The sequence below is a fragment of the Spodoptera frugiperda genome, chromosome 6 (genome assembly GCF_023101765.2).
Source record: "Spodoptera frugiperda isolate SF20-4 chromosome 6, AGI-APGP_CSIRO_Sfru_2.0, whole genome shotgun sequence".
Classification (NCBI taxonomy): domain Eukaryota; kingdom Metazoa; phylum Arthropoda; class Insecta; order Lepidoptera; family Noctuidae; genus Spodoptera; species Spodoptera frugiperda.
In genome coordinates, this window is record NC_064217.1 from 4,045,281 (window position 1) to 4,072,908 (window position 27,628).

General features: G+C 34.6%; 2 protein-coding genes across 17 annotated transcripts in view; both read left to right on the forward strand.

Annotated features, from left to right (window-relative positions):
* LOC118267733 (uncharacterized) overlaps positions 1–26,056 on the forward strand; it is a 41,118-nt gene extending 15,062 nt beyond the window's left edge. The window contains exons 2-7 of the mRNA XM_035581888.2: positions 20,914–21,111; positions 21,360–21,540; positions 22,369–22,473; positions 23,134–23,306; positions 23,941–24,471; positions 24,580–26,056. Of these exons, the coding sequence (XP_035437781.1) occupies positions 20,925–21,111; positions 21,360–21,540; positions 22,369–22,473; positions 23,134–23,306; positions 23,941–24,471; positions 24,580–24,932 (1,530 nt within the window). The 5' untranslated portion in view covers positions 20,914–20,924 and the 3' untranslated portion in view covers positions 24,933–26,056. The remainder of the gene's footprint in view (positions 1–20,913; positions 21,112–21,359; positions 21,541–22,368; positions 22,474–23,133; positions 23,307–23,940; positions 24,472–24,579) is intronic.
* Positions 26,057–27,269: 1,213 nt separating this feature from the next.
* LOC118267743 (spectrin beta chain) overlaps positions 27,270–27,628 on the forward strand; it is a 48,840-nt gene continuing 48,481 nt past the window's right edge. For 9 of the 16 annotated variants that reach the window (XM_050694024.1, XM_050694027.1, XM_050694021.1 and 6 more), the window contains exon 1: positions 27,270–27,574. The gene's annotated coding sequence lies outside the window, so the exon portion shown is untranslated. The remainder of the gene's footprint in view (positions 27,575–27,628) is intronic. The other 7 variants (XM_050694031.1, XM_050694032.1, XM_050694029.1 and 4 more) reach the window with 2 other exon arrangements.

Here is a 27,628-nt window from a genome sequence, read left to right on the forward strand (position 1 = left end):
ATCATGTACGTGCAGACAAGAGGCTAAAATCTATCTATCTAGTTTTTATTTATCTATCTATCTAGTTTTTATCTATCCTACTATTAATTATGTCTATAAATTAATGACACACTTGCCTAATTTATTATTTTTTGTACACGCACGTACTAAACAAATTGGTTAAAATTATAAAGTTAATAACTCCGTTTCCGTGTTACACGCTAGGAAAGTAATAGAATTAATATTAATTGACCAAATATGTTAATTATCTAATATTGAGAGAGGCTCTTTTATGTGATGTATTTTAAACATTTGTTGCATAATTATTGATATGAGATAAAAATAGATACCTAATTTAAAAGTTTGGATTGGTTGCATATGAGAAATGGAAAATCGCGGTTAGTGGCGCACTATTGGAGAGGCTCGTGTCGTGTCCAATGATGAATGGACTGGACGCGAATTTGAGTATTATGTAATAGAGAAGTTATAATTGCTTCCATAAATAAAAATGTCGACTTATAATAGAATTTACGGAAATAATTAAGCATTTAGATTATAATTCACGGATATCATTAAAATGATAGATGTCATCACCTACATTTTGTTGAAAGGATAAAAATTTCATAATCGAGAGATGGTCAATCTGGGTGTGTTTGCAAACATCTGTCTGCTTATAAATATTTATAACGGCCCGTCGTCTGTTAGCAAATGTTTGCTTTGAATAAACGTAGAGTACATTACTTGCTTTACCTACATCTACGACAAACAACTTAATTATCTTAGTCGAATGCTGTGAATGTACAAAAAATGTTGGCCAGTGAAGCACATCAACATTTCCTAGAAGCGAATCGAAATGCATCGCTCCCGCTCGGCGTAACGGTGATCCTATTAGGTGCCGAGCAGAGGCCTGCGGTATGTCGTCGCACGGCACAGCATGCCATGCGACGTCTTATGGCACTTCAAGCTACCTCCATCTGTCACATTTCTTTATACCATTTTCGACTTTATAACAAAACTGTAAGATTGGAGTTACCTTAAAGAGTTTTGACAGGTCTGGGTACCTTGTCGTGCTGGTGTCTGCACTCTCCACTGGGCTTTTTGCCTATACCCTACAGTAGCTGGTCATTAAAATAGTCGTGTTTTTACGTATTGTGTGCATCACCGTCGCATTCCGACCGAGCTCTGGCTTCATGAACAAGGATCGTCTTTTTGCTGGAATGCTTTCACGGTTGTTGATTAATTTGAATCTGTTTTTATGATCCGTGGCCGGTATGCTGTTATTCTGATCTTAGAAGTGCTTGTTACATCTATTTTAATTAAACTTTACATCATAGCATTACATTATTTTACAGAACTATTCTGTTAGCAAGATATCCATTTTCCGACAAGCTGTGATAAAAGGCGACATAAGTGAGCTCCACTTCTAAATGTATAGCCAGCAACATCGAAACATTTTCTAAACAATCTCAAAGTATAATACATGATAAAAAGCACAATAAAACTCGCAAACAAGTGTTTATCGTCCGATCTATTCAATAACCCATTATTATAACGCGAACGTAAACCTTTCGTTCCGATTTATTTACTATCTGGCTTCGTGCATCCACTGAGAATCGGCAAATGTAAGTGAAGCTTGGAGTACCCACTACCTCCTCCCAGATAGCCTAGAGTGCTAGGCTTAGGAGGCGGGGGAGTGGGTCTAGGTATACTGGTGGAGCACTTAGAACAATGAGTTTAAGGTTGATTGCACCTGACTATGAATAGGGTTTGCAAGTTCGCTACACCGCGACTTTGTTCTTCCGCTTGTTGTATCATGCGCATGCGATCACATAAGAAAGAGTTTATTGGCCTTTATTGAAAACTGAGAGAATAGATTTTGCGTGAACATTTTCTAGAGATACTGCGATTTCTATTTACTACTTTTTATTAGAAAATACTTGTCGTTGTCGATGATGATACGTTATTTAGGTAAGTATCAAATATCAATGACATAACAATTAGCATAAGGTTGTGACTGTATTCACGTGTTACCTACTTTAGTCTACTTACCTAAATAATAGTTACCTAATTCAAATATTCATAAACTTTCGAATTTGATGAGTTGTGTAAAAAGTATAAATAAGATTCGCAAAATTGTATCGTAATTAAAATGATAATAAAAAGCATGACGAATGTTTACCGCCAATACAATTTTATGGTTATGCTAATTGAACTATAACTTCTACTTATAATTAATTTTTAACTTAATTAAAGCCTCACTTATTAATGATGAGATACAGTTATTGCTCTAATTTCTATATTCTTACTTTGCCCACTGTTTGCCTATCTTATTCAAAGTTTTTAGTACCCATAAGTAGTTAGCATACTAACACGTAACCTATTGCGTGCTACTGATAGTGCCAACTTCTTTTTAATTTCTGATAATTTAACTTCCATGCTGGAGTTCCATTGTCTAGGCATGTCAATATCGCGCTACAAGTCACGTAGTAGCATTTGGGTCGAAATAATGTGTCTAAGTACTTCTAGAGTGCTTAGATAAGCTGTGGCCATGATATACTGTTTACATTGTGCCTACACAATGATAACTAACAACTTATCCTAACCCATTTCTATTTTAGATTGGCATTGGCTTGGAATTATTGTTGGCATCTATTCGGCTTTAATACACCACTTGGGTTTACCTAAATAATGGCATATTTTCTTCCTTAAAAGTTTCGTCCATTCAATTCAATAAAAATGATTTTATATTTTTTGTTTTACGAGGAGAAAATCGTCCAATGTTTATGGCGAGTGACACTCCCTGTCAGACTCTTACTGACAAAAAAACACCCCGTTCCTACTCCTGCTTTTCGAGCCGGAGCCGCGGTAAACTTGCTAGGTAGTCCGCAGCTCCGGGATTTTATAAACCTAGAATAGTTAAGCACATTCACAGTCATAAACTTACGAGACGTTCCCAGCAAACCCAATGAACAGAAACAAGTAATCGACAGTAGGTAACAGTAATCTCCCTGTGGAAGCTACCGGACCAGTAATTAAATCATCACTTACATAACCAACACGTTATTTCCTCTGCAGATATAATATTTACTAAAATACCGGTACAATAGTGCAGTGAGACCGGTCTAGTGGCGGGCATCGAATTAACTCTGAGCGTGATCTTCCGTGAGGCCAATAACGGCACTTACCGCCCTTCAGACCTCGCAGTACACGCTGACATTTAACTCGAAAAATCATAGTTCAAGCATTTCTTGGACTCTGTTTATTTATTTGTCATGTTTTCTTAGGCCAGTTCTGTAGTTCCTGGTATTATTATTAGTGAAGGGACGTTATTTATAAATCTGTCATTTTAGGAACGTAACCTATTTTTGTTTTATACTAAATTGCAGTTTGTGACTTCATTTATTTAAGCTAGTCTAAGGTTAGTCGTTGTCCGAAACTGCGGACAACGTAACAGGTTACCGGGGTCCGGCTCAAACAGGAGAAGAAACGGGGTGATTTTTAGACAGTGTAAGACGACACTCTAACAAAAAATGGTCACTCTTACATGTTCCATTAGCCGAATGATCATAAAATCTTTCTTTATATCAAACAGTTCCTTAGAAAGTTCAAAGTACAGCATCAACCTAACCATTTACAATACTGTCAAATGTCTTCCCTTAACAACCTTATAAAATACCGATTCTGACTTAGCTATAAAAATTCGGCGTTCTATCTTTTTGTATAAGAAACCATAAACCAACAAAGTAAATCTGGATTAAATGGCCCAGCGGGCGACAGAGCTGTGGCTAACGCTGTTACCCGTTTCAAATTGGGATTGTTACTTCAATAGTAAATAAAGGAAGTACTGTTATGTCCCACGGGGGTTCAAGGTGACATTCAGTTTATATAGGAACTGTTTAGTGAAGAATGTTTACTTCGATTAATCGTCGGACTTGGAGAAAGAAAATTGCGGACCGAAAAAGCATTTTAGTTGGAATTATTTATTAAAGGCTTAACAAACTGTAAGCTTATTTTTAATGTGGATTTTAGACTAAGAAATTATTTACCTTATTTAGATAGGTTCTCAAAACTTTATTAGACTTTTATAATAACTATCGTGAGACGTACTAAATTAACTAAAAATTACTGTTTACTCACGTAAATGAATGGAGAAAAGCTCGACTAGTTTCGAGTCACAGAGGGACTCTACATCTAGTACCCAAGTACTACAGAAGTACAAACTTCATCTAGTAGTAGAAATTAGTTGAGCTTTGCGTGAGTAAACCGTGATTTTTAGTTAATTTATTAGACCGTCTTGGTAAGACATCTTACGCACCGGTTTGTAATCTACATCGTTCCTCCTACATTTCATCTTCATCTTATTGACATCGGTACCATGGGAAAAGAAGTCTATAGTAAGACAGTTTAATTAAAGGACCGTTACGGAACGTTTTCTAGCGTCGTTCACGTGTTTGCAATTTTACTTACCGCAACGCATTTCCATAGTCACGATGATTCGTTGATCGTTATCATTGTCGCATCGTGATCTCGTTCAAGCTCTTCAAATTACTTTATCATTTTCCCAGAATTATTTAAAGTGATCACTGTTTAGAGGCTTTTTGTGCTTAGAGACTTAAAATCACTATCATTAAATACAGGTTTCAAACAATTGAGACGTAAATAATAATAACTATGTAATTAAGTGGTAATATTTAGATTACATAATAATATGTATTTGTGTGTGATTATGAAAATAAGTACGAGTATATTCATTAGGTTCTAGATAGTTGCAAGCTCATGCTAAATTATAATAATACATAAACTACATACCTACAATTGTTTTCAAAATATTTATGCAAATACATCATATGTATTATAATAATTAATGTTAATGTTGAAAGTAAGTACTAATTAATGCCTACTCGACAGGGTCCTTAATTGTTACCCACATATTACCAATATGAGAACTATATCACATTAAAGAAAGCAATAAAGCATTTGCATTCGAATTTGAACATTATTAATGATCAAAATATACCTATGAAGGTAATAAATCCCTTTCCCTCCGATACTGTTTTAAACCTAGTACGAATAACGGTACCAGTAGGTACTTGCAATTCGTACCTCCAAGAGCCGGAGTGCTAACGGAATAGACATTTGTGGATTAGCATAAATGTTTGTACTCCTCTTGTTTTAACTTGTTCAAACTAGGAAATCTCTCGTTGCACAACATGCAAAACTTGTTCAGGAATTTCTGTGTGTACAGCTCTTAAGCCTATTATTCTTGTTTAATATGTAAATTGTATTTGGAAAGGTCTAGACTCTTAATGTAAGTTAGGTGTAGATTTACCAAAATTTATGTCAGTCTGTCCAAAATATTGTCCATTTTTGGTTTGATCACAGTCTATAATGTATACTGGACCGTTTCTACAAGACAGGTTAGTTTATTATTAGTGAAGGGGTATACAGGGTATACCTCATTAAATAACAAATTCCATGATGAAGATTAGTAGGTTATACCTGATTTAAGCCGAACCAAACCTTCGATTAAAATTCAAATAGGAATGGCATATAAATGGCAGTCTAAAGATCTAGCAATTCCAACACGTGTTTATTATAATACGAAACAATTAAGCTAAAGTAGAAGGCATCCATTAAAGCAACTCCGATATAAATCTACAAAATTGATGATTCAAATTACCTGCATCACTATCTTCAAAGGTAAGTTGAGTAGGAACACCTATTAATAATTTTAATAGGAAGATTCTTTAAAACGATTAAAGCGCCATCTGCCGCTTCCTCCATAAAAAGTTCTGTTGGCTGTAAAACTATTTATTTAAAACTTAGAATCGTTTATTTACCTACGTGATGCTATTTTGTAACAGAATTAAGCCATTAAAATGTGGTATTTAATTTACAACAGACATTAAACTTTTTTTTGGTAATAGTGGTTATAAATATCTGTGCTCATAAGTATGTGTTTGTAAAGAAGTAGGTGTGAAAGGCCAATAAACAATAGCGCTATGAGTGGTTGTTCAAAGCATTCAATTAAATTATGAATACAATTTGAACTTTCATATTACGTAAAGAGAACAATGCCAACTAACTGATTCGAATTAGAGGTGTGTTTACTTACATTCTAAACGCTTGTAGACTTCATAAACCTTGCGCCCAGTGTGTGGCAAATGGCAATAGACTCGAACGTATTTCATGGGACTGATAACTTAATAAGTTGATTGACCCTTATACCATTACACGCAAGGTGCAAAATAACATCAAAAAACAACATTCGAGAAAAATCACATAGCGACTTTTACAGGCGCAACGACGTTATGTACCTAGCAAAAAGTAGTTAAGTAATTACACTTAAAGCCTGTTTCTCAATGTCTGGATAGCCGCTATGTCCCAGATAAATTTGAATTAAGAACGTAATTTGTATGAACTATCTGTCATATAAAGTTTATCGGGTACTTATATGAAGGTGGTGAAATAGGCGCTTAATATGAAAGTCCATAATATATAGGTACCTAATATGGACTTTTGATTAGTTACTGCACCCTACTAGGAATATAAGGCGTAATTTTAAGCTATTTTCCAAACGAAAAAAGATAATAGAACTAGACAAAATACTTTAATCGACACCTTACATAATGATTATCTGATAAATTGAACACCGTCAAAGAAATATGAACCTTATGAAGAAACATTAATCAAAAGCTGTCTATTTACACTGCATAGACGCGTCCACTAAAACAAATTACATAATTGTCTGGGTGAGAGCATAAAGGTCAATTTTGTGTGTAAAAGGCGAGTGATAAAACAACAAGTCATCGCACTGACAGCTACCACGGTCACGGCCAAGTAACGGAGTGACCCACATAAAGGTCCAAGAGCTTTACTTCACGCTGTTAATTTCTGTAAATGTACTTTTTCGTCTATTACACTTTAGGTAAAGTAGTTTTTCGTTTATGAGTGTTTCTTGTCGAGTTTTTTTCTCATTTAGATAGTTATTTTTTGTGAAACCATTTTGTGGGAAAATTTCTGATTGACTAAAGATTGTAGTTTGTAGTTTGTTGTGTTATTAGAAACTTGAAATTGATAGAAGAAATTGTTTCTTGTTATTTAAGCACTTCAAAGGTAAATTTTACGGAAAAATAAACTTGCATCCTAATAGGTACATACATACTAAACTATTACACAAACAAGTCGATAATGCTGACAGTGAATATAATGATAACAGTGATGAGTTGTCACTCTTTCGCTAAACGACCTTTGTTTAGCAAGAGAGTGACAATTATTTTGCACATCATTATTCAAAATGTTGTGGGAATTTAATATGGCTGGAAATCTTTACTGATAACGATGCAAAACCCTAAACTTTCCTCCTACACATTCCAACCAATCCTATTTCACTTCAGATACTTGCGTTTTTTTTTTTATTTGATGGCGTACAATCATCCAGTGACTTAAGCTGAGACAAGAGGGAATAGCAGATTCTTACTGACTAAACACCCGGTAGCTAGGTAATCCACAGCCTCTTGAGATACTAGGATTATTATTTATCAATATAAAATTGGCCTATGTGACTCCCTTCTAAAATAAGGTTTCCAGTTAGCTAGTTTTTACACATAAGCCTATTCTTACTATTATAATTAGTCAGTCATTATAAACAAAACATTCCGAGTCTTAAACAATCACCACTTTCTATCTCTCCCAATTTGTGTGACACTAAGTACCAACCTGATCCAGTACCTACAATAACACTTCCTACCTTTTCCCGACTTTCACCAAACTCAAAAGTCAAGGTTCTGTAGGTCACAGGCGCAGGTCGGCTATGCGGTAGCCATATAAATCGATACACTGTCTAAACACCTTGATATAGAAAAATAAACTTTATGACATGGAAGTAAGGCTCTTCATTAAAATGCAAGGTTTGAATTGAAGTAGATGTACCGCATTGATACGTGATAAGAATGCTCAGTGAAGTAAGTTAGCGGGACGGTCTTATTGAGTCAGTAACAGGGTTGCTAGTCTTAACTTGACTAGCAATTAGTCAATTCGTTCCTTTTTTGAAATGAAAAAAAAATAACCTTAGATGATAGTTATGTCACTAAAAACCAGGTAGGCAGCGATAATTTGTTTGATAATTGGTATTTAAAGGTAGGTATAATGCATAGGTAAGTTGTTGGCAGTAATTGTATAATTATCAAATAATATTACCACGACGCGACGGATACCCACTAACCTAACACTATTATAACAGTTGCTCTACTTTTCAAAGAAAACAGATATAAAGTATTTAATCTTAAATTTTAACAAGTTACAAGTTTTTTGCTCAACATTTTTGTGCTTATTTCCCACTTTTAGTTAACCTATTAGGAAGCCTGCGATATTTTTTATACACGATCCTACTTAACACCACGTCCAACAGTTGTATGCAACACTACGTGTAAGGTTAGAGATCAACAGCTGTGAATATTAGCGCCATTTTCCACTTTGTCGACCATCGACTAACATTTTTTATTTTTGTTATATGACAAGGCCTCATTTGTCGTATATTTTACCGTAAAAAAACGATTAATTTTATTTATAAAAAAATATAAGAATATTATATTTTACTATTTGTTTTTGATCAAAAGTTACTAGTTGTGTGCTAAAAATTACGTATGTTGTATACAAAGTAAAGTAAGAGACTCGTGAATTCGGACAACCCTAGATGCGTATGTCAGATATTTTTTTCGACTATCTAAGAACCTTTTAAGCTTGACGCACAACTTTGTTGGTCAGGAGCTTGAATGAATATAAAGTTATGCAAAAAACGATTTCCGCTGTGATTCGACGAAGGAAATGGAAACTTGAATTCGGGTCCAATACGATGAACAAAGATAATTCACGAAACAAATAAATAAACCGCTGCTAGTTAGCTATAATTAATTACAGGTAATTATTTTTAATCCTTTCACCAATAAAAAAAAAAATATTAAAACAAAATTGCCTACCCCTTCCTGGATAAAAAGGTGTGGCGTTGTGTGTGTGTGTCCATTAAAACAAAAGTAGCTATCTATTTACTTTTGTAGCTATCTATTCAATGAATGACCTCCTTGTTCCTTGTCCATGTTCGGTACTAAAATCTAACCGTCAAGTCCTTATCCCCATATTAACCCACATCTGTAATACGGCGTTTCACACAGGCGTTTTTCCTAATGCCTTCAAAAAGGCACTACTCCACCCAATCCATAAAAGCGGTGATAAAGGCAACGTCACTAACTATAGGCCCATCTCAGTCTTAACGTCCCTGTCTAAGATACTTGAAAAGCTCCTCAATAAGCGGCTTACAAACTTTTTAATAAAAAATAAGATACTATCAGACCGACAATATGGTTTTCGCTCAGGCATCTCTACGGAGGACGTGGTTGTGGATCTTGTTACGCATATTACCACTAAGCTAGATCAGGAACAAAAATGTCTTGGCATCTTTTTAGACCTTCAAAAGGCTTTCGACACCGTCGATGTGCCTACACTTCTGAATAAGCTCCCTAATTTCGGTATTAGAGGGGTTGCCTACGACATTTTCTGTGACTACCTCTCAAATCGTCGACAAAGCGTTACAATCAGCGGCCACACTAGTGCTGAGATTCCCATAGAATACGGCGTTCCTCAGGGATCAATCATCGGACCAACCCTGTTTCTGCTGTATATTAACCAGCTGTGTAATATTTCCTTGCCTCACTGCAAAATTTTTACTTATGCGGATGATACCGCTATAGTGGTACATGGTTCGGATTGGTCAGATGTCAAATCTAAAGCAGAACACAACCTGACGATAATTAATAGCTGGTTGTCTCAGAACCTCCTAACACTCAATCATTCTAAAACCTATTTCATTCCCTTTTCCATTCGTAACAGCACACAACCACGGTCTAATTATAAACTATTTATCCATTCCTGTCGTAATCCCAATGATAAATGCAACTGCCTTCTCATAACTCAAAAACAATTTATTAAATATCTTGGTCTTTATATTGACCGAAACCTAAATTGGTATCCCCAAATAGAGGCTCTGACTACTAGAGCAAGGCGATTAATCCATCTTTTAAAACCCTTAGACAATCAGCCGACCCTGAAACCCTAAACCTGGTCTACTCTTCTCTGTGTCAATCTATTCTAACTTATTGTGTGACAGCATGGGGATGTGCGGCAAAGACTAGACTGATCAGGGTTGAGAGAGCACAAAGAGCTGTGCTCAAAGTTATGCACTACAAGCCCTTAAGGTATCCTACTTGTGAACTTTACTCTCTTGCTTCTGTTCTCACAGTGAGGCAACTCTTTGTGCTCAAAGCTACCCTACGCCTACATACTAAGTTGCCACCGCCTGATGCTTCCAAACGGAAACCCCATAGGGCCTGTGCTGTCCCCCGCCACAAAACCGTTTTTGCCTCTCGACAATTTTATGTCTCTAGCTCTATTATTTATAACAAAATTAATGGTATCTTGGATATTACCAAATTAAATAAACATGAGGTTAAAAAAAGACTCACCACATGGCTTCTAAAACAGAATTACGAAGACACTGAAAAATTATTACCCAACAATAAGTAACACACCACACTAACATACACAAAAACACACACAACTTTATCATAACACTCACTCACTCTGAATCTATTATTGATTGTTTGATTGATTGTTTGTTTGTTTGTCATAAATACAATATCTAAGACATGTATTTACATATATGCTCCTTTTGTTTGTATAAATTTCTACTTTTAATCTACTAGCCTTAGCTTTTGTTTTCTTAAGTTAAAAGTGCGGTCGAACACTGACTTCCAACATACAGGTCTGCCTAGTTTGGAAATCAGGGTTTAACAAGTAATTTGTACCACCACTTCTGTACCTTAGTTTTACACAAAAGTAATGTACAAATCCATTGTTCAATAAAGAATTATTTATTTATTTATCCTTAGTTAAAACCAGTGACTTTTGCCATTTACAACACATAAGATAATAGCCCAAATGCATAACAAGCGCCCCTAGCGGACCGTATTACAAACTGAATGTAAAACTTGATAACGATTTCTACAACAAAACTGGCATTTAACCCTCTGGTCATACTGGCCAGATAGAATCGGGTCCATACGAAACGAGAACAGTTTGCAACCTCGAGAAATATAGAAGTTGTTACATTTAGATACGAAGGAAATGGAATAGTCACGATTTCCGTCGTTCCAGTCCCAGCTCTATGTGTTTTTGTTTGTATTACAATAATAATAAATACGGCGGAACTTTATAAAGTATTTGATGGTTTTAATCTTCCAAATCATTCTTTGATTCGGGAGAAAAGGTGTTTCGGTTCCCCATTATTTTAACATATTTAACATAGCCCAAGCAGGTAGGAATTGCTCTTTCATATAGCTATAAATAACAATTAAAAGTAATTATTATGTTATCGGCGTACACCCGTAACTGTGTGACGAGGAACTCGACTAGTTTCAAGCCATGCTAGAGACTCATATTCATGAGCGGTTGTCGCCTGCTGCAAACGCCTCATATCAGTAGAAAAAACAAATTGTAAACTAATATCTAATGGCTATATCGTATTGGCACTGGTCAATATAGTCAATGTAGTTCTGACTTTTACTCGAATCCGTTGTCCATTGAACAAATTTCACTGCTTTGGCAATCCAAAGTCATGTAGAATTAAATAAAAAACAGCAAGAAGTAAGACAAAAAATATGAAGTGTGTTTACATACGTAAGTCATGTAGGTATTTACATAATAAAATGATTTGTTATAGACATCTCCAAGAGACCCGGAACAAGGCAACATATCCTTTCACTGCGCAGTTAAGTAGTGGCAGTAGTCTCAGTAGGTACAATCTCTTTATCATAACCGATCGATAAACAGCTTGACCAATATTAAATTATTGTGTTTATGAGTATTTTTGTACATAAATATTATCATAACTTTTCCTTCCTTTATGCAATAACGGTTGAAGATGAAGAAACTGTGTTTGTATGAGGTGGAGGGCTCCCCAAGTAAATGTAGCATTATTGGTTGGTAGTTTCGACTTTTATTTTTTTATAGGTATATAATTTATTAGATTTAGGACACCAAGAAATTGGATATATCCTGGTTGTTTTTAGACACTGCTCAATTAGAGGGTAAAATTAGCTTTTTTTTAATGGAACGGGTGCAAACGAGCATACGGGTCATCTAATGGTAAGCGATCAACGCCGCCCGTGGACTTTAGTTGGGGAAACAATGCCTGATTTCTTGGTACCTACTACGATGATATTTTAATATCAATCAAAGAATAACACTGTCTAGCCCAGGAAAAAACTGCCAACAAACAAAACATACATTTGTTTTAAATAAGTTTTAGATACAAAGATATAATAAGTTTTCTAATAACCACAAAAAAAATCTGTTTTTTAAGACGAGGCAAAGAAACACAACCATCTTAAAAACAAACAACACAATGTAGTAGATTGAGATAAAAACACAACACACAGGACATAAAACCAACACACGAGTATTAAATTCCAAACGAAATATCTAAACGGATTCTAGAGCTCATAGTCCCCACAAAAAACAATGACTTAAATTTTAAAACTAAATAACAATTACTCAAGCCTTGGATGAGTATGTGTGGGTGACATTTTCCTACCTTCAGTGCTCAGTTAGATAACAATCGAAGGCGCGAGAGTGAAAGCGTTCCGCCGGATTCACATGTGATCTGTCTCGCTCAGACACATTACGTCAAATCTTACTGCTCATCTTCAAATACTGCTTAAATGTTGCAAAAAGTTTACCTACAAGGATGTCTGCGGTGAAATGTTTGGTGCTGAAGATCTCTCGAGCTCACTAAAGTGCTCAAGCGCTTCAAGTTATTGGTGAAACCTACCTACTTTGTGCCAATTTTCCTTGAAAGCTATTATTGCTATATATGTAGGTCTATTATTTTTTGTACCTACTAAGCTAATCAACTAAGCTACTAGTAAACGAGTCGGTGACATTTATACCCTATTTTAATCTTCAGTAGCCTAGGAAGTGTAGATTTGCATTTTGTTATCAATAAGCCTTGTTGCGTAGGATTTACAACATAACTGGCGAAAAGTGGGTGTACTTCGAAAGACACGCATGATTTAATGTTGCAAATAATTCCTTCAAAGATAATGTATGAATAATGTGGTGTTAAGCGCCTTAGGCAAAGCCCTTTCATATAAATATATGAAGTACGAAATGCTACGGAGATGAGAAACTTACATGCATTTAAAGTTCAACTGGGTTGGGTCGATTTATGGTCATCAACGATGGGTTGAAATCCGCGTCGATATCGTCGATATTTTGTACATCATGTACCCAATGTACGAAAGCAAGCAGTATGTGCGACTAAACCGTTACACATTTCTTTGTTTCTATAGACAAGATAGGGTAAAAAAGAAATAGGTAAAAAATTCTCTAGAATTTGTCACTGGTGCGATAAAAAAGGAAATGATGATGAAATGAAGGAATCGACTTTTAGTAAGTAGGTACAAAGCAGTAGAAAAATACCGGTCGAATTGAGAACCTCCTCCTTATTGGAAAGTCGGTTAAAAAAGAAACCATTTAAAATTATAAGATTTTCAACTATATATGTCATGGAAATGGAATCACTGTAGCGTGTTCATCAGCATCAACAATAAAGTAAATGCGTTTAACGCTTTATTATAAAAAAAAAAATGATACCCACTGCACTTGATAATTGAAAACCGTTATGGTGTTACGTCTATTATACCGATAAGAAAAAACGGAAGCAGATTTTTCCATGTTTCTCATTATGTAATGGGTAGTTTTGATACATGAACATTGTGTAACTTTGTAAATAATTTTTTTATTCATTAAGTCATATCGTAGCTAGGCCCTCTAGAGTTACGTTAAAATCATTTGCTCTTATGCCATGTGATAAAGAGTAGAGTTCGGGTACGTATAATTCGTTTCAAAAACTGTCTCACGCAGGAATCGAGTCTATGCTTGGGCCACCTAACCATGCATAGCTGTTTCTAGTTGCTGAATTTGTTTTTCTATTTTAAACAGCAAATGAGTCCGTTGCAGTTACCGGACTCAGATGAGCATTGACGTATGATGATGACAGATGACATTGACAGTACGGTAACCAATGTGTCAACGGCCTAATGCGTTAGTGAGTTTATGATGTGTACCGCTGCCTTACGGTTCTACTCAGTTGGGTCTCATGTGGGAATACGTACCGTAATTTGCGGAGCATTACGTTTAATAGATATTATTTTATTAACCAGTAATACTCGTAAAGCATTATAACCTACTGTGAAAATTATTTTGTTGATAGATCAAGTAGGTTTTCTCGTTTACGAATTAACTGTAACTTTAAGAAATCATTTTTTTATCAAAATGACTAAAGCTATCCAGATAGCTATCCGTCTGGGATAATACATGCAATTAAGGACACAGTTCAGAACAAGATTTATACTATTATTTAAACTATTTGACGTCCAGTTAACTTTATTTAGGTCAAATACAGCTGTAGGAGATGTAGCGATGCAGTCTGATGCAGGCTTTGTGCACGTTCCGTTCATCCGCATTCCCGGTTGGCGTCGTTTACATGGTATCGTTATGTGTTACTAGCATCTAACGGAACGCCCCTAACTGTAGCGTTCCACGGCGCTCACTACGTACTACTTGCTATGTTAATAGGTCCATAATACTGTAGCATTTTACTAGGTTGCCAAAATATTTGGGTTACTGTTATACACTGTTTGAAATAAATAAAAACATTGAAAATGTTTGTCTAGACTACCTACACGTGTCAAAGTTTTTGGTAGGTAGCTTCAGCGATCTTGTATGAACGCTAAGTAGTGGTGTTTTTTACTTTTATTATAGGTATAATGTTTTTATTAACTCATTTTCAAAATCAACACATCTGATCTATCCTACTTGCAGGAGAAATTAAATTCGAAATCGTAATAACATCACTCACGAGATATAATCAAATAAAACTCGAACAGAGAGATAATTCTCAGTCTCACATGTCAACGCAGCAATTATTCGTAAAGTCATTTCCTCAGAGAAATAATAAAGTTATAATTAACTCCTGTAAACCTTAGCTAAGTAAACCATACCTCGTGCATGGCTCGTGGAACAATGGGGTGAAACTCATCGATTAATTTCCACTAGAGGAAACCTTGGTACAATGGCTGTGGGAACATCATACTGATATAGTGATTACAAACGTACATAATAATGTTAGAAAACAAAATGTTTCTTTGCATTCTTATCGTTGTTCAAGTTGTATCACAAATAATTATTTCGTCAAAAAAGGTGTTGTTTGATTAGCAAGCGCGATTTTCGAGCACGAACTTCCAGTTTATTCGCCGGGCCGAATCTTGTCTATTTACTTAAGTAGGTAATGTTGAAAAACTTAGAAAGCAATAAATAATAGGTTTCAAGCTAGAATTGTATACAGAATTGTCTTGTATAACTCTACTTCTAGCGCAGCGTCCTCTGAACCTATGAAACCCTATCAATAATCATGACATCGAATAAATCTTATGAAACTATTATTTAATCGTAATCTTTTTATTCGATAATGACTTCATCTACTTTCTAAATTATAACATTTTATTATAATTTTATGCCATTGCCGTGCCTTTTTGCATAAATTTGTTTTGACAATTTTTATAAATATTTATGATGTTTATTATGTTAAAATAATGTATTAAGATCAGATGAGATCATACTACCTAATGAATGTAGAACAGTAAGTTTGTACGAGTTTTCGGGTATAAAATGTTGGATTCTAAATTCTTACGCATCAGATGTATCATTAGTTTAGCACTAAGGTCCTAGAGATGTGCCCTACCCTACTTATCGCACGGAAAAGCTATCTATAAAACTAAAAACAACTTACGGAAATGACCCTCAATTTTTCCGTCTAATATTTTTAGTGAACATTTATATAAAATACAATATTTTATCTTTATTGGTTATCCCTTGACACCAGGTTATTTTAGAGCGCTCGATTGAATGAGGCCTGTGGGCGAGGATCTAAGTAACCTGCCAGTATAAAACATTACGGCCTTTAAATCTAGCATTTTATTGTTGAACGTGCCTCACGGTTTGCAAACTCCCAGATCGAACCGCATTTGAGGAACAGAATAGCACGATTCTTCTAAAAAAAGAGAAACGAGAAACATTTCCTCTGCTGTGCCCACATAGATAGATATAGGTAGACTAGAAAAAGATTTTCAAGTACCTACACGTAAAAGTGAATACCTGCACATAATTATATAGTGCTGTGCACACCTCTGCATGGCTAACCCTTCGGAGAGTAAAAACTTAAATTTTCAATTCTCATTCAGAAATATGTAACCACAGCTATGTATACCTACTTTCACCTCACAAATCCACAATGATAATCAAAAGTTGTATTCGAGTTAAACGACAGGAACAGTTTTTTTGTAACGGCATATAAATAAAATTTCAAGCATTTTGCCTAATGACAGACCGACAGAGTCGACATAATGCGACCGTTTATCTTATTTTGTGCCACAATTCGGTACATTTCTGTTACACATTACTTTTTCCTGACCGTAATGAGATTAATAGTCTGCAGTGAACATTCACGACATTATCTACTAAAAATAAAAGAAAGTCATAAAATATAAAAGAATTGGAACATAAAGCGGTGCTAACCTTATTGTAACTGTAATAAAATTAATTGTTATTTTATATCTGATGTCAATTTATATACTCTACATCCGTCGCAATTAATATTGGAACCATTCAGCCTCATTTTAGTTTCACTAACAAACACGTTGTTCTTTAGCTTAATAATAGTAGGTAGGTACCATGTTTTAACTAAGATACATAGTTCTAAAACTAAAGAGATTGCTGTAAAATTGTTTCATATTTTAACTATAACACTAGCACAAATAATGACTTTGAAGTTTCTGATAAGTTACAAAGTCCAAAGAGGCTTAACCAATAGAATTATGACGAGGGTGGCTTAGATAAGGGCACCTAGTTTGAATTTCAAAGAAGGGACTAGGGAGACGCTTAATTGCTAATCCTGAAAATAACTTTAAAAGAATTTCGTTATTTATCAAAAGCATAAATAATATCGTGTTATAGGAATTTAAAATTACCTATCTACTGTTCTATAGCAAATATTTAATAACGGTCTCAAAATGGCTTACAATCGAACTGGTTTAGGCAGTTCTTTTTTCATATCACGGTATTTTTTTATAAATATCCATAAAGATCGTTGTATAATTTGTTCCACGACATTACTATGGATGTCATAACGGCTCAGTTTCCGTAATGAAGTTCGGACTGTAGTAAATCAATTCAAAACAAGAAATCGATTTGGTTGTCGTCGCGTAATCATTATTTTCTATCACACATGTAATAGTTCAGTCCAAAATGTTAACAGCTGATGAACATATCATACCTCGATTAGTACCTATATAGATAAAGGGCGGTGGGACGGATTTGTTTTAGGCTCTTGATCAGTTGTGGAAGTACATAAAGGAAAGCCTCTCTTATATAAATAGAACCAATTTTAGGAATATCAATGGTAATTGATATTAGTCTATCGTATTCTCTACAGCTTGTTGTCAGAACTTTCGTCGAAGATTATTATTACGTAAATATTTCCTATAAAACAGGTAATTGAGTTATGGTAATCCGTATAAAACTATCAACCACAAAAACATTAATTTAGGCCTAACTTACAGCAATCGATACCCGAGATACTATTACACAAATAATTCGAATTATATTCGATTGTACCTACTAGTTCGCGATCTCATCACAGTAAATTGATCATTATGTAGTAGGTAGTACTTGACTAAAAAATTGATGGCGATGTCGACGAACTTCCACAAAATAATGATACAAGTAAATTATGAAGACCATTATCTTCTGACAAGTTATTACATTTCGTATTAACGTTGTGTTAAATTCATATTACAATAGTGTACGCACCTGACACGAGACGCCATCTTTGAATGTCGGAAGATGGGAATGAAATAGGCGTAGCGGCTAAGAAATAGATTATTACAATTTGTGTTCCCCGTTATGTTTGTTCTCATGATACAAGGAATGACAGCGCAAGCGCATGGCCATAATTGAAAATTACCAACATACTGTACTGTACTTATTTTTTTGGTTTGATTTGAAATTTAATGCATGAAAACACCATTACATATTTCGGTGACCTTTTCAGCGCTCAAAAGGCGAATCTAACAAGTCATCCGTGCACTAAATCTTGATCTCACGCTCAATAAAAATTGCTTTCACTTAAATCGATAATTTTATCGATTTCATCAGTATCGTGTATTGTGCCCATCACTGCGAAACTGCCAAATGATTTTACGCCTTTGATGGGTTGTGAATTTGTGGCCTTCATACAATGTAGAGTAGGTAAACCTGTTTAATAAACCAATTTAGGCAATAATTCGTTTACCTACTACATGTTCCCTACAGGTATTCCTGTTTCATAATAATATGGTCTAAGTATATTATACTGGTATATTAATTAAGTACAATGTAGCGTAACAAATAATTTCATTACATGTGTCTTTGTAGGGACATACCTACCTATGTTACTCATACCTACAGTTACCTACAGATTTATGGGTACCGATCAAGTTAACTATACAACAACTAGGTACAAACTCGTCTTATCTTAGTTTCAACTAAACTCTGTTCTACAAATTACGTCAACAAAACAATTCGGTGGGTATTCTTTAATTCTTGTAATGGCCCTTATTTTCACACGTGTGACGTTGAAGAGATGGTCGAGATCCCACAGACCACGGTCTCACATTCTTATACAGTTGTAATTGCCCACTAATTGTCAATTACGCAACATCACATAGCTGTTTATGTAATTGTTTTTGTTTGTGATAAACCATGAGAGTTGGATAACTGTAAACAGAAGCGCCAGCACACTTGAAATTGTCACACCGTGTTGTAGCGACCTCTATCGATGCGTAGAAACAATAAATAGTCACATTGTCATAGAAATGTGTAATGGATAGACAGGTGTATTTTTATTTACGCTGAAGCCTTGTTCCCGGTTCGCGTGTGAAAACCCTTCATTATTAAAACTAGAACTAGGAATAACTTGGTCTTCTTTATTATAGTATGCATCTACTCTACAATTTTATTCATCCTGTGTAATATAGCATTAGCAAAACCATAATAATTTTTACATCGTTACAATTTAGATATTTTTATTTTATTACTTAAGTAGAGTAGCCAGTTTTCTTGAAGACCTATCTAGTATTACAAAATGCAGATGTGTCCTTAATGTGGTAGTGCTAATCAATACTGAGTAGAATTTATACATCATATTTCGTCTAAGAGTTTTAGATGATACACAAGTCCTAAAGTAAGTAAATGCTACGTAGAGACAAGAATCTCAAAGTTGTAGACATGGTAATTGTTGAGAGACGCTAGTGTGAATTACAATGATGACCTCTTAGTTATGACTCATTGACGTTTATGCACAGTGAAGGGCTAAATTGAGATTAAAATTACACCCAACTAGAGAAACTTTGCAGTTTAAGGCAAATAGCACTAAAATGCACAGACGAATATAATGGATAGAAACAAATGGTTAACCTCCAGAAACGGGCCACCTCGATATATGGAGCAAAGCTATCTAACGCCTAAAGTCGTGCACGCAACAGTGAAAGAAAAATGCCAATCTACTTTTGTTAAACAATAAATTTATCGAACAATGCATGATAGACGAAAGTAAGACTAAGTAGTATTTATCACACCCAGAATCTCACGACACACTCGTAGATCAGCGAGACCCAATTTTACTCTCCCGTATAAACAATTTAATTGTCTTTCGAAAATTTCCTCTATCTAAATATACCATCGGAGATTGTTGACAAAGAGCGGAAATGTAACCGTATATTCCTAACAATATAAAAGGCATATGAGATTTAGCAGATTAATAGGAAGAATTAACTATAAATCGTGTGTTAAACGCCTCGATGGCAAAGTACAATAGATCGCTTTTTCAAATATACTTAGCGCCCCTTTCAATATATATCTCTGTCTAAGATTATGCTTAAGACTCTCGGCTCGTTCAACGCCCTCAAAGATACGAACCTTGTCCGGTAAGTTATTAGTGTCAGGGGTTAAAGGAAATATGTTAGGGTTAAAACAGAGAGCCATCTTTTATCCTTAAAACTTAATCTTATTTGTGACGTGCTAATAAAATCATGGTAAATTATACCGGGAAATTGAAATTGTTCTTAACCTTCAAAGAGGTAGATAAAGTAGTCAACGGTAGACTATTATCCTATATTTATTTATAATTTTTAGGTATCAAAAACATCAATTTTGTAAATTGTGTATTGTCTCAAATTGCTTTCATATCCGCCGCCGCAACCGCGGTATTGACCGCAAATTGTCGATCAACCCGGCTAGACACACTAGTGGCACCGCAGATCTAGTCCGTCTACTAGTCGCGAACACCTTCGTATTTTATTATTAGATCGCTGTACTTAGATACAGGTTCCATGAACCTTACTTTATTACGTAATGAAAATAGCCCTTGCTATGATATAACTTTACGAAGATGCGCGTTTAAGGATTAAGGATCTTATCTTACGAAATAACTAGGTACTCTCATAGCACTAAGATATACCGACATGGTAATAATTGTTAGTTTGTTTATAATTATTGCCAAACTACCTCTATAAAAACAATAATTTCCTGTTGGAGGAATAGGTACAATTATAAATACCTATAATAAATACCGAGCAGTCCCTAGCTCGTTGCGTGTTTCTTAGAAACATGCTAGGGAAACATTAGATAACATCTCATTATATCCTTAGGAAAACATCGTAATCCTAAATAAAGCATCACAATCCCATAAATTTTTGCCTTATTTTTTCTTTTCCTCTTTTTCAGGGCGCGCCAAGATGTGGCGTGCAATACTACTGATGTGGCTGGTGTCACCGAATCTGTGCCAACAGATCCAGCCAAACAGAGTATTCAGCGTGTCTACTGTATGCGACAAGGCATCCATGACAGTCCACTTGGAGATGGCGCAACCCTTTAAAGGACTTGTCTTTAGTAAAGACTTTTCGAGGGAATGTAGAGTTCAAGGTACTTATTTTTCCCATTTTTTTACTCCAAACTATCTCCCCTTAAAAAGTGTCGGTAGATATATATCCAAAATAGCCATACTTCATTACCATTATATTGTTACTTTAACGTAATTACTTCAAAAACAGTTCAATATCAGCGTACATACCTATCATGATATCCAAAGGGAGGTATCGTGTCTTTGATGCAATTGCCTTTAATTAAAGGAAATTAAATAACAGTTCTAATCTTCACGTTTTAAATTTCAGGGACTCATCAGAATAAAATCACACTAAATCTACCATCGAACGCATGTGGCGTGAGGACATCGACCATGAACAGCACAGTGGAAGAGCCTGATGATGATGAAGATTTATACTACAACGTCGAACTGGTTGTGCAGATGGACAAACAACTGCAGCAATCATCCGACCAGGAGCTATTAGTCAGGTGAGATAAAATACGTAACTTGGTACTTAATACCGAAAGTTGCCAAAAACGATTTATATTTGGAAAAATATAGATGGGAAATTAATTTTCATGATTATGTTCATCAATTAGGAATCGTAAAAACCTAGTAATTATATTTGTTGAATTGAACATAAAGCAAAAATGATAAAAAGCTTGATTAAAAATAGGGACGGTAGTCTAGTTTATTATCTAATGTTAATTATTGTGGGAAAACATTAGCAAGTCTAAGGATCACGTACCTAGGTAAAGGTGGAAAAAATCTTACGTAACCAGATTCAACGATAAATTCAAGTCTTAGAAGCAAGGTGCAAGGCCATTAAAAATCTAGTTCCATGCGGAATGCGTCAAGTGCTAGGTGGACATAAAAAATAATGCAACTTCTGATAACGTCTCTTAGATTTCGCAGAATGTTGCATAAAAGCTCGGTAGCTTTGAAGCGAGGTGAACTAACTTTGTGAAATTATGCAAGCAAATGCATAGGTAATGCTATAAATGTTTAATACATTTTAAATACGTTTACGAGGTGTTGAACCTATTTAGTTAAGAATAAAATCAAAACCAGTTAGAATTTTCTATGTTTTTAGTGTCCAGATGATATTTTGACCATAAACATTTAACTACTTAAGATTGAACAAAAAAAAATAGCACATCATTAGATAATTTAGATATCCATCTAAACATCAATCCTTCGAATTCAAGGTGAAAACTACTTATTTGCTAGTTAACTACTCTTACATAGGTAATAAGTACATTATCAAAATTGCATGAAACAAAGTCTTTACATTCATATTTTGTGATGAATTTCAGATGTAAATTACAACCTCGGGCGGTTCGCATCAACAGCTCGGCATTAGAGACGGTAATCAACAATAAATTACGCGAAATGACTACCAGGGAGGCGAAGAAAACAAGGTAAACTTAGACAACTATGTATTAGAATGCAGGTGTGTTGCCAAGCTGCTAGGGTAGTGTAAGTTGAATACATCATCACACGAATATTAGTTTGAAGCAACAATGTTTTCAGCTATCTGCCGGTTTCAATTCACAATCTTTGGATTAAGATTTATTTTTAACATACTTAGTTATAGATAGAGATAGATTAAGATTGATTTTTGATAGTTTAACTTCCAATTTCAATGACCGATTTTAATCCGAAATCTTTTGATCGATCTTCATTTAGACAGAAACTATTGAGCTAATGTCAAAGATGATTTTGGATTTGATTTTTGAGATTGGTTATTGAAATCGGCAGCTAAGAGTTTCTTAAATTGGTAACTGAAATCGGCAGCTAAGAGTTTCTGACAATAATAAAGATCAATCTAAAGATTTTTTGGAAGATTGGTTATTGAAATTAGCAGTAGGTGCATGATTGTAATAACTAAGCGTTACTAAAAGTAGTTTATAGGTACAATTATTCCATTTAATAATAGAAGAGAAATCTACACTTGGTGGTTTTCAGTTAGGTATTCTATCACGGCTAATGACACTAAAACAAAATTCTCTCCATAACTGACAAAAAACTCTAAACTAAACTCTATATCATGACTTGACACATATTTTTTTTAATTTTAGAACTGGCCGCAACCGTCAAGGTTTCGCGAACGCAGCAGAATTAGAGCAACGTGAGTGGTTAATGGCAGCAGCTCGTGCCTGGATGGAGTTGGCACCAGCGGTGTCTGCTGCAGAACCCGCCACAGTCGAAGTTGGACAGCCCACCAGACTACTCATCCAATGCACATTACCTGGTGAGCTCCATTTTGATTAGACATAGGTTTACCCCTAGCAATGACCTTACATGGGTTGAGTTAAATTCTTTAAAATAGGTTAAGTTAGATCGGGCCATTTTTTTAAGAATGAATAACTGCTTAGAGGTGTACCTACCTATGTAATGTAATAATCTTAAGTACTGAGTACTAAAAGCAAAAAATACTTAGAATTCAAATAAATAAATTATGCTGGCGTTATAATGATAGATAACGGAAGACGCCCATTAAAGTAAGCTAACATGACTGATGATACCAGTAAAGGTAAGCGCCTTGAACATAGGTTGAGCAATCCTTGTTTGACTACAAGTATATGACATGGTTCAGTAATTTTAATTTAATATTATTATGTTATTATCTTGTGCTTAATTATTAATTAATTTTAATTCAGTTTTTGTGGCAAATACATTGAGACAAAGCGCAAATAACAAAGAAATAATTGCTTTATTGTAAAAGTTTACTACTTATTTACCTAATAACCTCCTCAGGTACTTTATCAATAACTCAACAACTCTTATTCTTATCCTCTGACTCAATGGATGTTCTCATAATTCAATTGAAAAATTATACGCTGCCTAAGTGTACCAATTACTCAATGTCTATCCTTATTCCACAGTGGGCGTGGGACTCCGAGTAACAAATTGCGTCGCTCACGATGGCCTAGGAGAAGCATCGCAGAAATTACTTGACGACGCTGGCTGTCCTATAGACGAAACTATCTTCAATAAACCATCGATCCACCACCACAAACACAAAAGCACAGAAATTGACTTTTCGGACCTAGAACCCGTTGATCTACAGAAAAATATTGATGAGAAAACAACAATTAAACTAGAAAAGTCCGACCCAGAAAATATGTTCAAGAATATTATGACTTATCAACACGCGATCACTACTTTTGCAGCTTTCAAATTTCCCGATAGAGCTAAGTTACATTTGACTTGTGGAATTGAACTGTGCAAAGGACAATGCCCACCTGTGGACTGCAAAGCTTTGCAGAAACCCCAACGGACTAGAGATGGATTGCTCAGGAAAGCTCGATTAGATAAAGATACGAAGGGTATCGTTATCGATAGACTAGAAGTTTATAACAGCATAGAGGTTCATGCACCTAATATTGAATTAGAAGATGAAGCTTCCATTAAAGGTCGGTTTTTAGAAGATAATTTCTCCATTAAATGTTCCTAATTGAAACAATTATAAAGGTGATTAATTGTACTACATATGACTATATTTCCGTTTTAATTTGTTACAGGGTCCAGAAGGATAGAATCGGAAGAAGACGAATTTGTGCGAGGATTTTCACCAGGAGACAAAACAATCTGCTTATCGCCAGGGAAAATGGCTCTAGCATTCTGCGTCCTAGGAATCATTTTCCTCTGCGCAATCGCTGTAGCGTTCATCTCTTTGGTGAGAGCTAGACGGCGTCTGGGAAGAGAGCCGTTGCATACGTCTCTATCTTTCTACACAGGAAGCAAGAGCATGTTTTCATCAAGCGAGAGTTCCAGTTCTGGTCTTAGTGGTAGCAAACTTCTTTTAACTGATAGTCCGTATTTAGACCACCATTCGTCTTCCAGCAATAATTGGCCATATTCTAGGGCTTTCTGACAAGCAGCCCGTCGGCGAGACGTGGGTTTACGCGAGTTTTAACAGAGCGGGATGGATCTCGCCTTTCTCTCAAAGTCAATAGAGGTTTATGCATTGGCAAAGAAGTTAAAACTATCGTAGCAAAAAGCACATTATATACAGGTGTATATCTCTATAGGTACCCAGTTTTTATATTCTCATCTATGGGTTGTGTCTGTAACTATTTATAAAACATTATTTACTTCTGTGATCTTGTGTGACTTACCTAAAAGAAAATCTGCTAAATATTGTCAATATATATTTTTTTTTCTAAAAGAATAATACTTATAGTAAGTAGTAGCTGCTGTAAAAAATGTAACTTCCAGACCAAGTTACAATTTAGATAAAAAAAGGTCGATAAAAACATTCAATTATGATTTTATTTTTCATCTGTTTACTTTTACCATTTCGTCACAGCGGTCACCATATTGAGTTCACAAAAAGAGGCTTTCATTTTCTTTTTTGCAATTGCAACAAGAAATTGTTAGCAAAAAATATTTAAATAACTACCTACCTTTTCATAATATTAACTTGAAGACTGTACTTTAAAGTACCTCCCAAAGCTTGTCTATTTCTAGCTTCGTAGTTTAAGGGACTATTTATTATTAGTTTTGTTTTTCGACTTTTTGTCGTTTGAGGCGGTGCTTTTGATGTCATTTTGTCGGTTAGTAGATGCTTGGGTAAAATATTGTACACATAATAATGTGAACAGGGCAAGCGTTAAGCGCGCATTTAGAACTACATACATTTCATTTAGGCCATTCACATGTCTATTAAAATGTATGTATATGTCTAATATGCATACCTAATTACTATTCCATAGTACCCATTGATAATCTCATTTATTTTATGTTAATTGAAATGTTGACTGTAATTATAATGATGATCTTAAGTTTTACATTTACCAACCTACATTGAAATAAAATCATTAGCACTTCCTCGAAAATTAGTAAATAAGAACCTAGATGTAATCTATTAATTTAAGAACATTCAAAATGAAGAATGTATTACTTGTGATGTGATGATAATATTTATGTTTATCATGAATGAATGGAAATTTTATATGTTTATACAATATTTTGTATTAAAACAGTAAATGAAGTAAAGCTGTGTTTTATTTTTTTCTTGAAGTAGAACTTACCATTCCAGTGATATCTATTTTGAAACAATATCTGCAACTACACCTATTATCGTTAAAATGATTAGTACTAATCTTAACTACTTAAAGATTAACGCTAAAAAAAATATTGTAGGTATAGGTACAAATAAAATCTATTTATTCCATACAGTTTTAACAGGACTGGTTTCAATTTAAAATGTACTCTCCATTTTAAATTACTTGTTAAATTATTAAGTACTTAAAAAGCGTTAATAGTTAATATTCTTGTTAACCACAATGCCGCCCAGATAAAACTACTTTAAATTCCCGCGTTTTTTCAATAACACTGACAGTGACAGATGATATAAGTGTGACAAACAGTGACTATTTAGATAAAATTGAGTCCATAGACTAATCGACTAAATCGCCAATAGTAAGTTAAATATGGATCTTTGTTTGTTTTAAATGGTTTTCTTTGAAAGTCAATACTCGATATTTACTCAAAATTGTTACTGTACCTATTTCGATATTTGTTGAACTTCGATTACAGGTTTATTTTGTTTTTCTGAACATTGTTAGTCCATGATAATAGTGATGGGCAAAGGGCAAACCAATTTTAGTATTTAATATAATAAATATTACGTAGATAGATAGTTACAAATTTTATTGAAAGAAAAATCATCGTAAATACATCTTTACAAAAGCGAAAAGAAAATTAATAATTAGATCTTTTGAAACCATAGACAAAAGGAGACGGGCGAAATGGAAATGGACGTCACTCGATAAACTCGTAGATGATGTCATTTGGCCAAACTGCCAAAGAGTAAAATTACAGGAAATACAGAATTGAAAAATGCTCGAACATACATATAATACCTATGCAAAAGATACTTATTTGAGAACATCCATTATAGTTTTGTTTGTTGTTATAATTATTACTTAAGTCTTTTGTTTGTATTTTGAATCATTAACTTGGATTTAATATGTTATGTCCATTTATTCCATGAAAATAAGAAAATTAGAGATTTTTTTCTGCAATTATTTTGAATTGTTTAATTACTTTTTGACATTTTTACAGATTTTCTAAAGAATTTAATTACTTTTTAGAGTCTAGATGTTACAATGTACAGGTGTAAGTAGGTATAATATTGTTGATAATGATACCTGTTTATTTGACATGTCTGTTGCGCATTTTTTTATAATCTATGCGATGAGCGGCGCGAAGGTGGATGCTTTCGCGGTCGGTCTTTCGCTTCGCCTTCGATGCCGTGTTCGTACTCGCAGTCACGGATGATATTCCAACGAATTCTACATGAATAGCGATTATTTATAAATTTCAAGTCATAAGTGTTATGTTATCTATTCTGCAAGTAGATTTGAAGACTGATTGTAAAGTGTTTGTGCTGTGGATTTAAATTGGGTACGATTGGCTACGGTCCCGCATCCAAAGTGAAATATTTTGTGTGTGCCGACGATTTATGTGTATAACCCGGCTAAAAAAACATTTCTGGACCCATAAAAGAAGGTATGTAAAAAAGTTATTTCATAAAACTGATAAGATACTGTTTTGAAAGTGGAG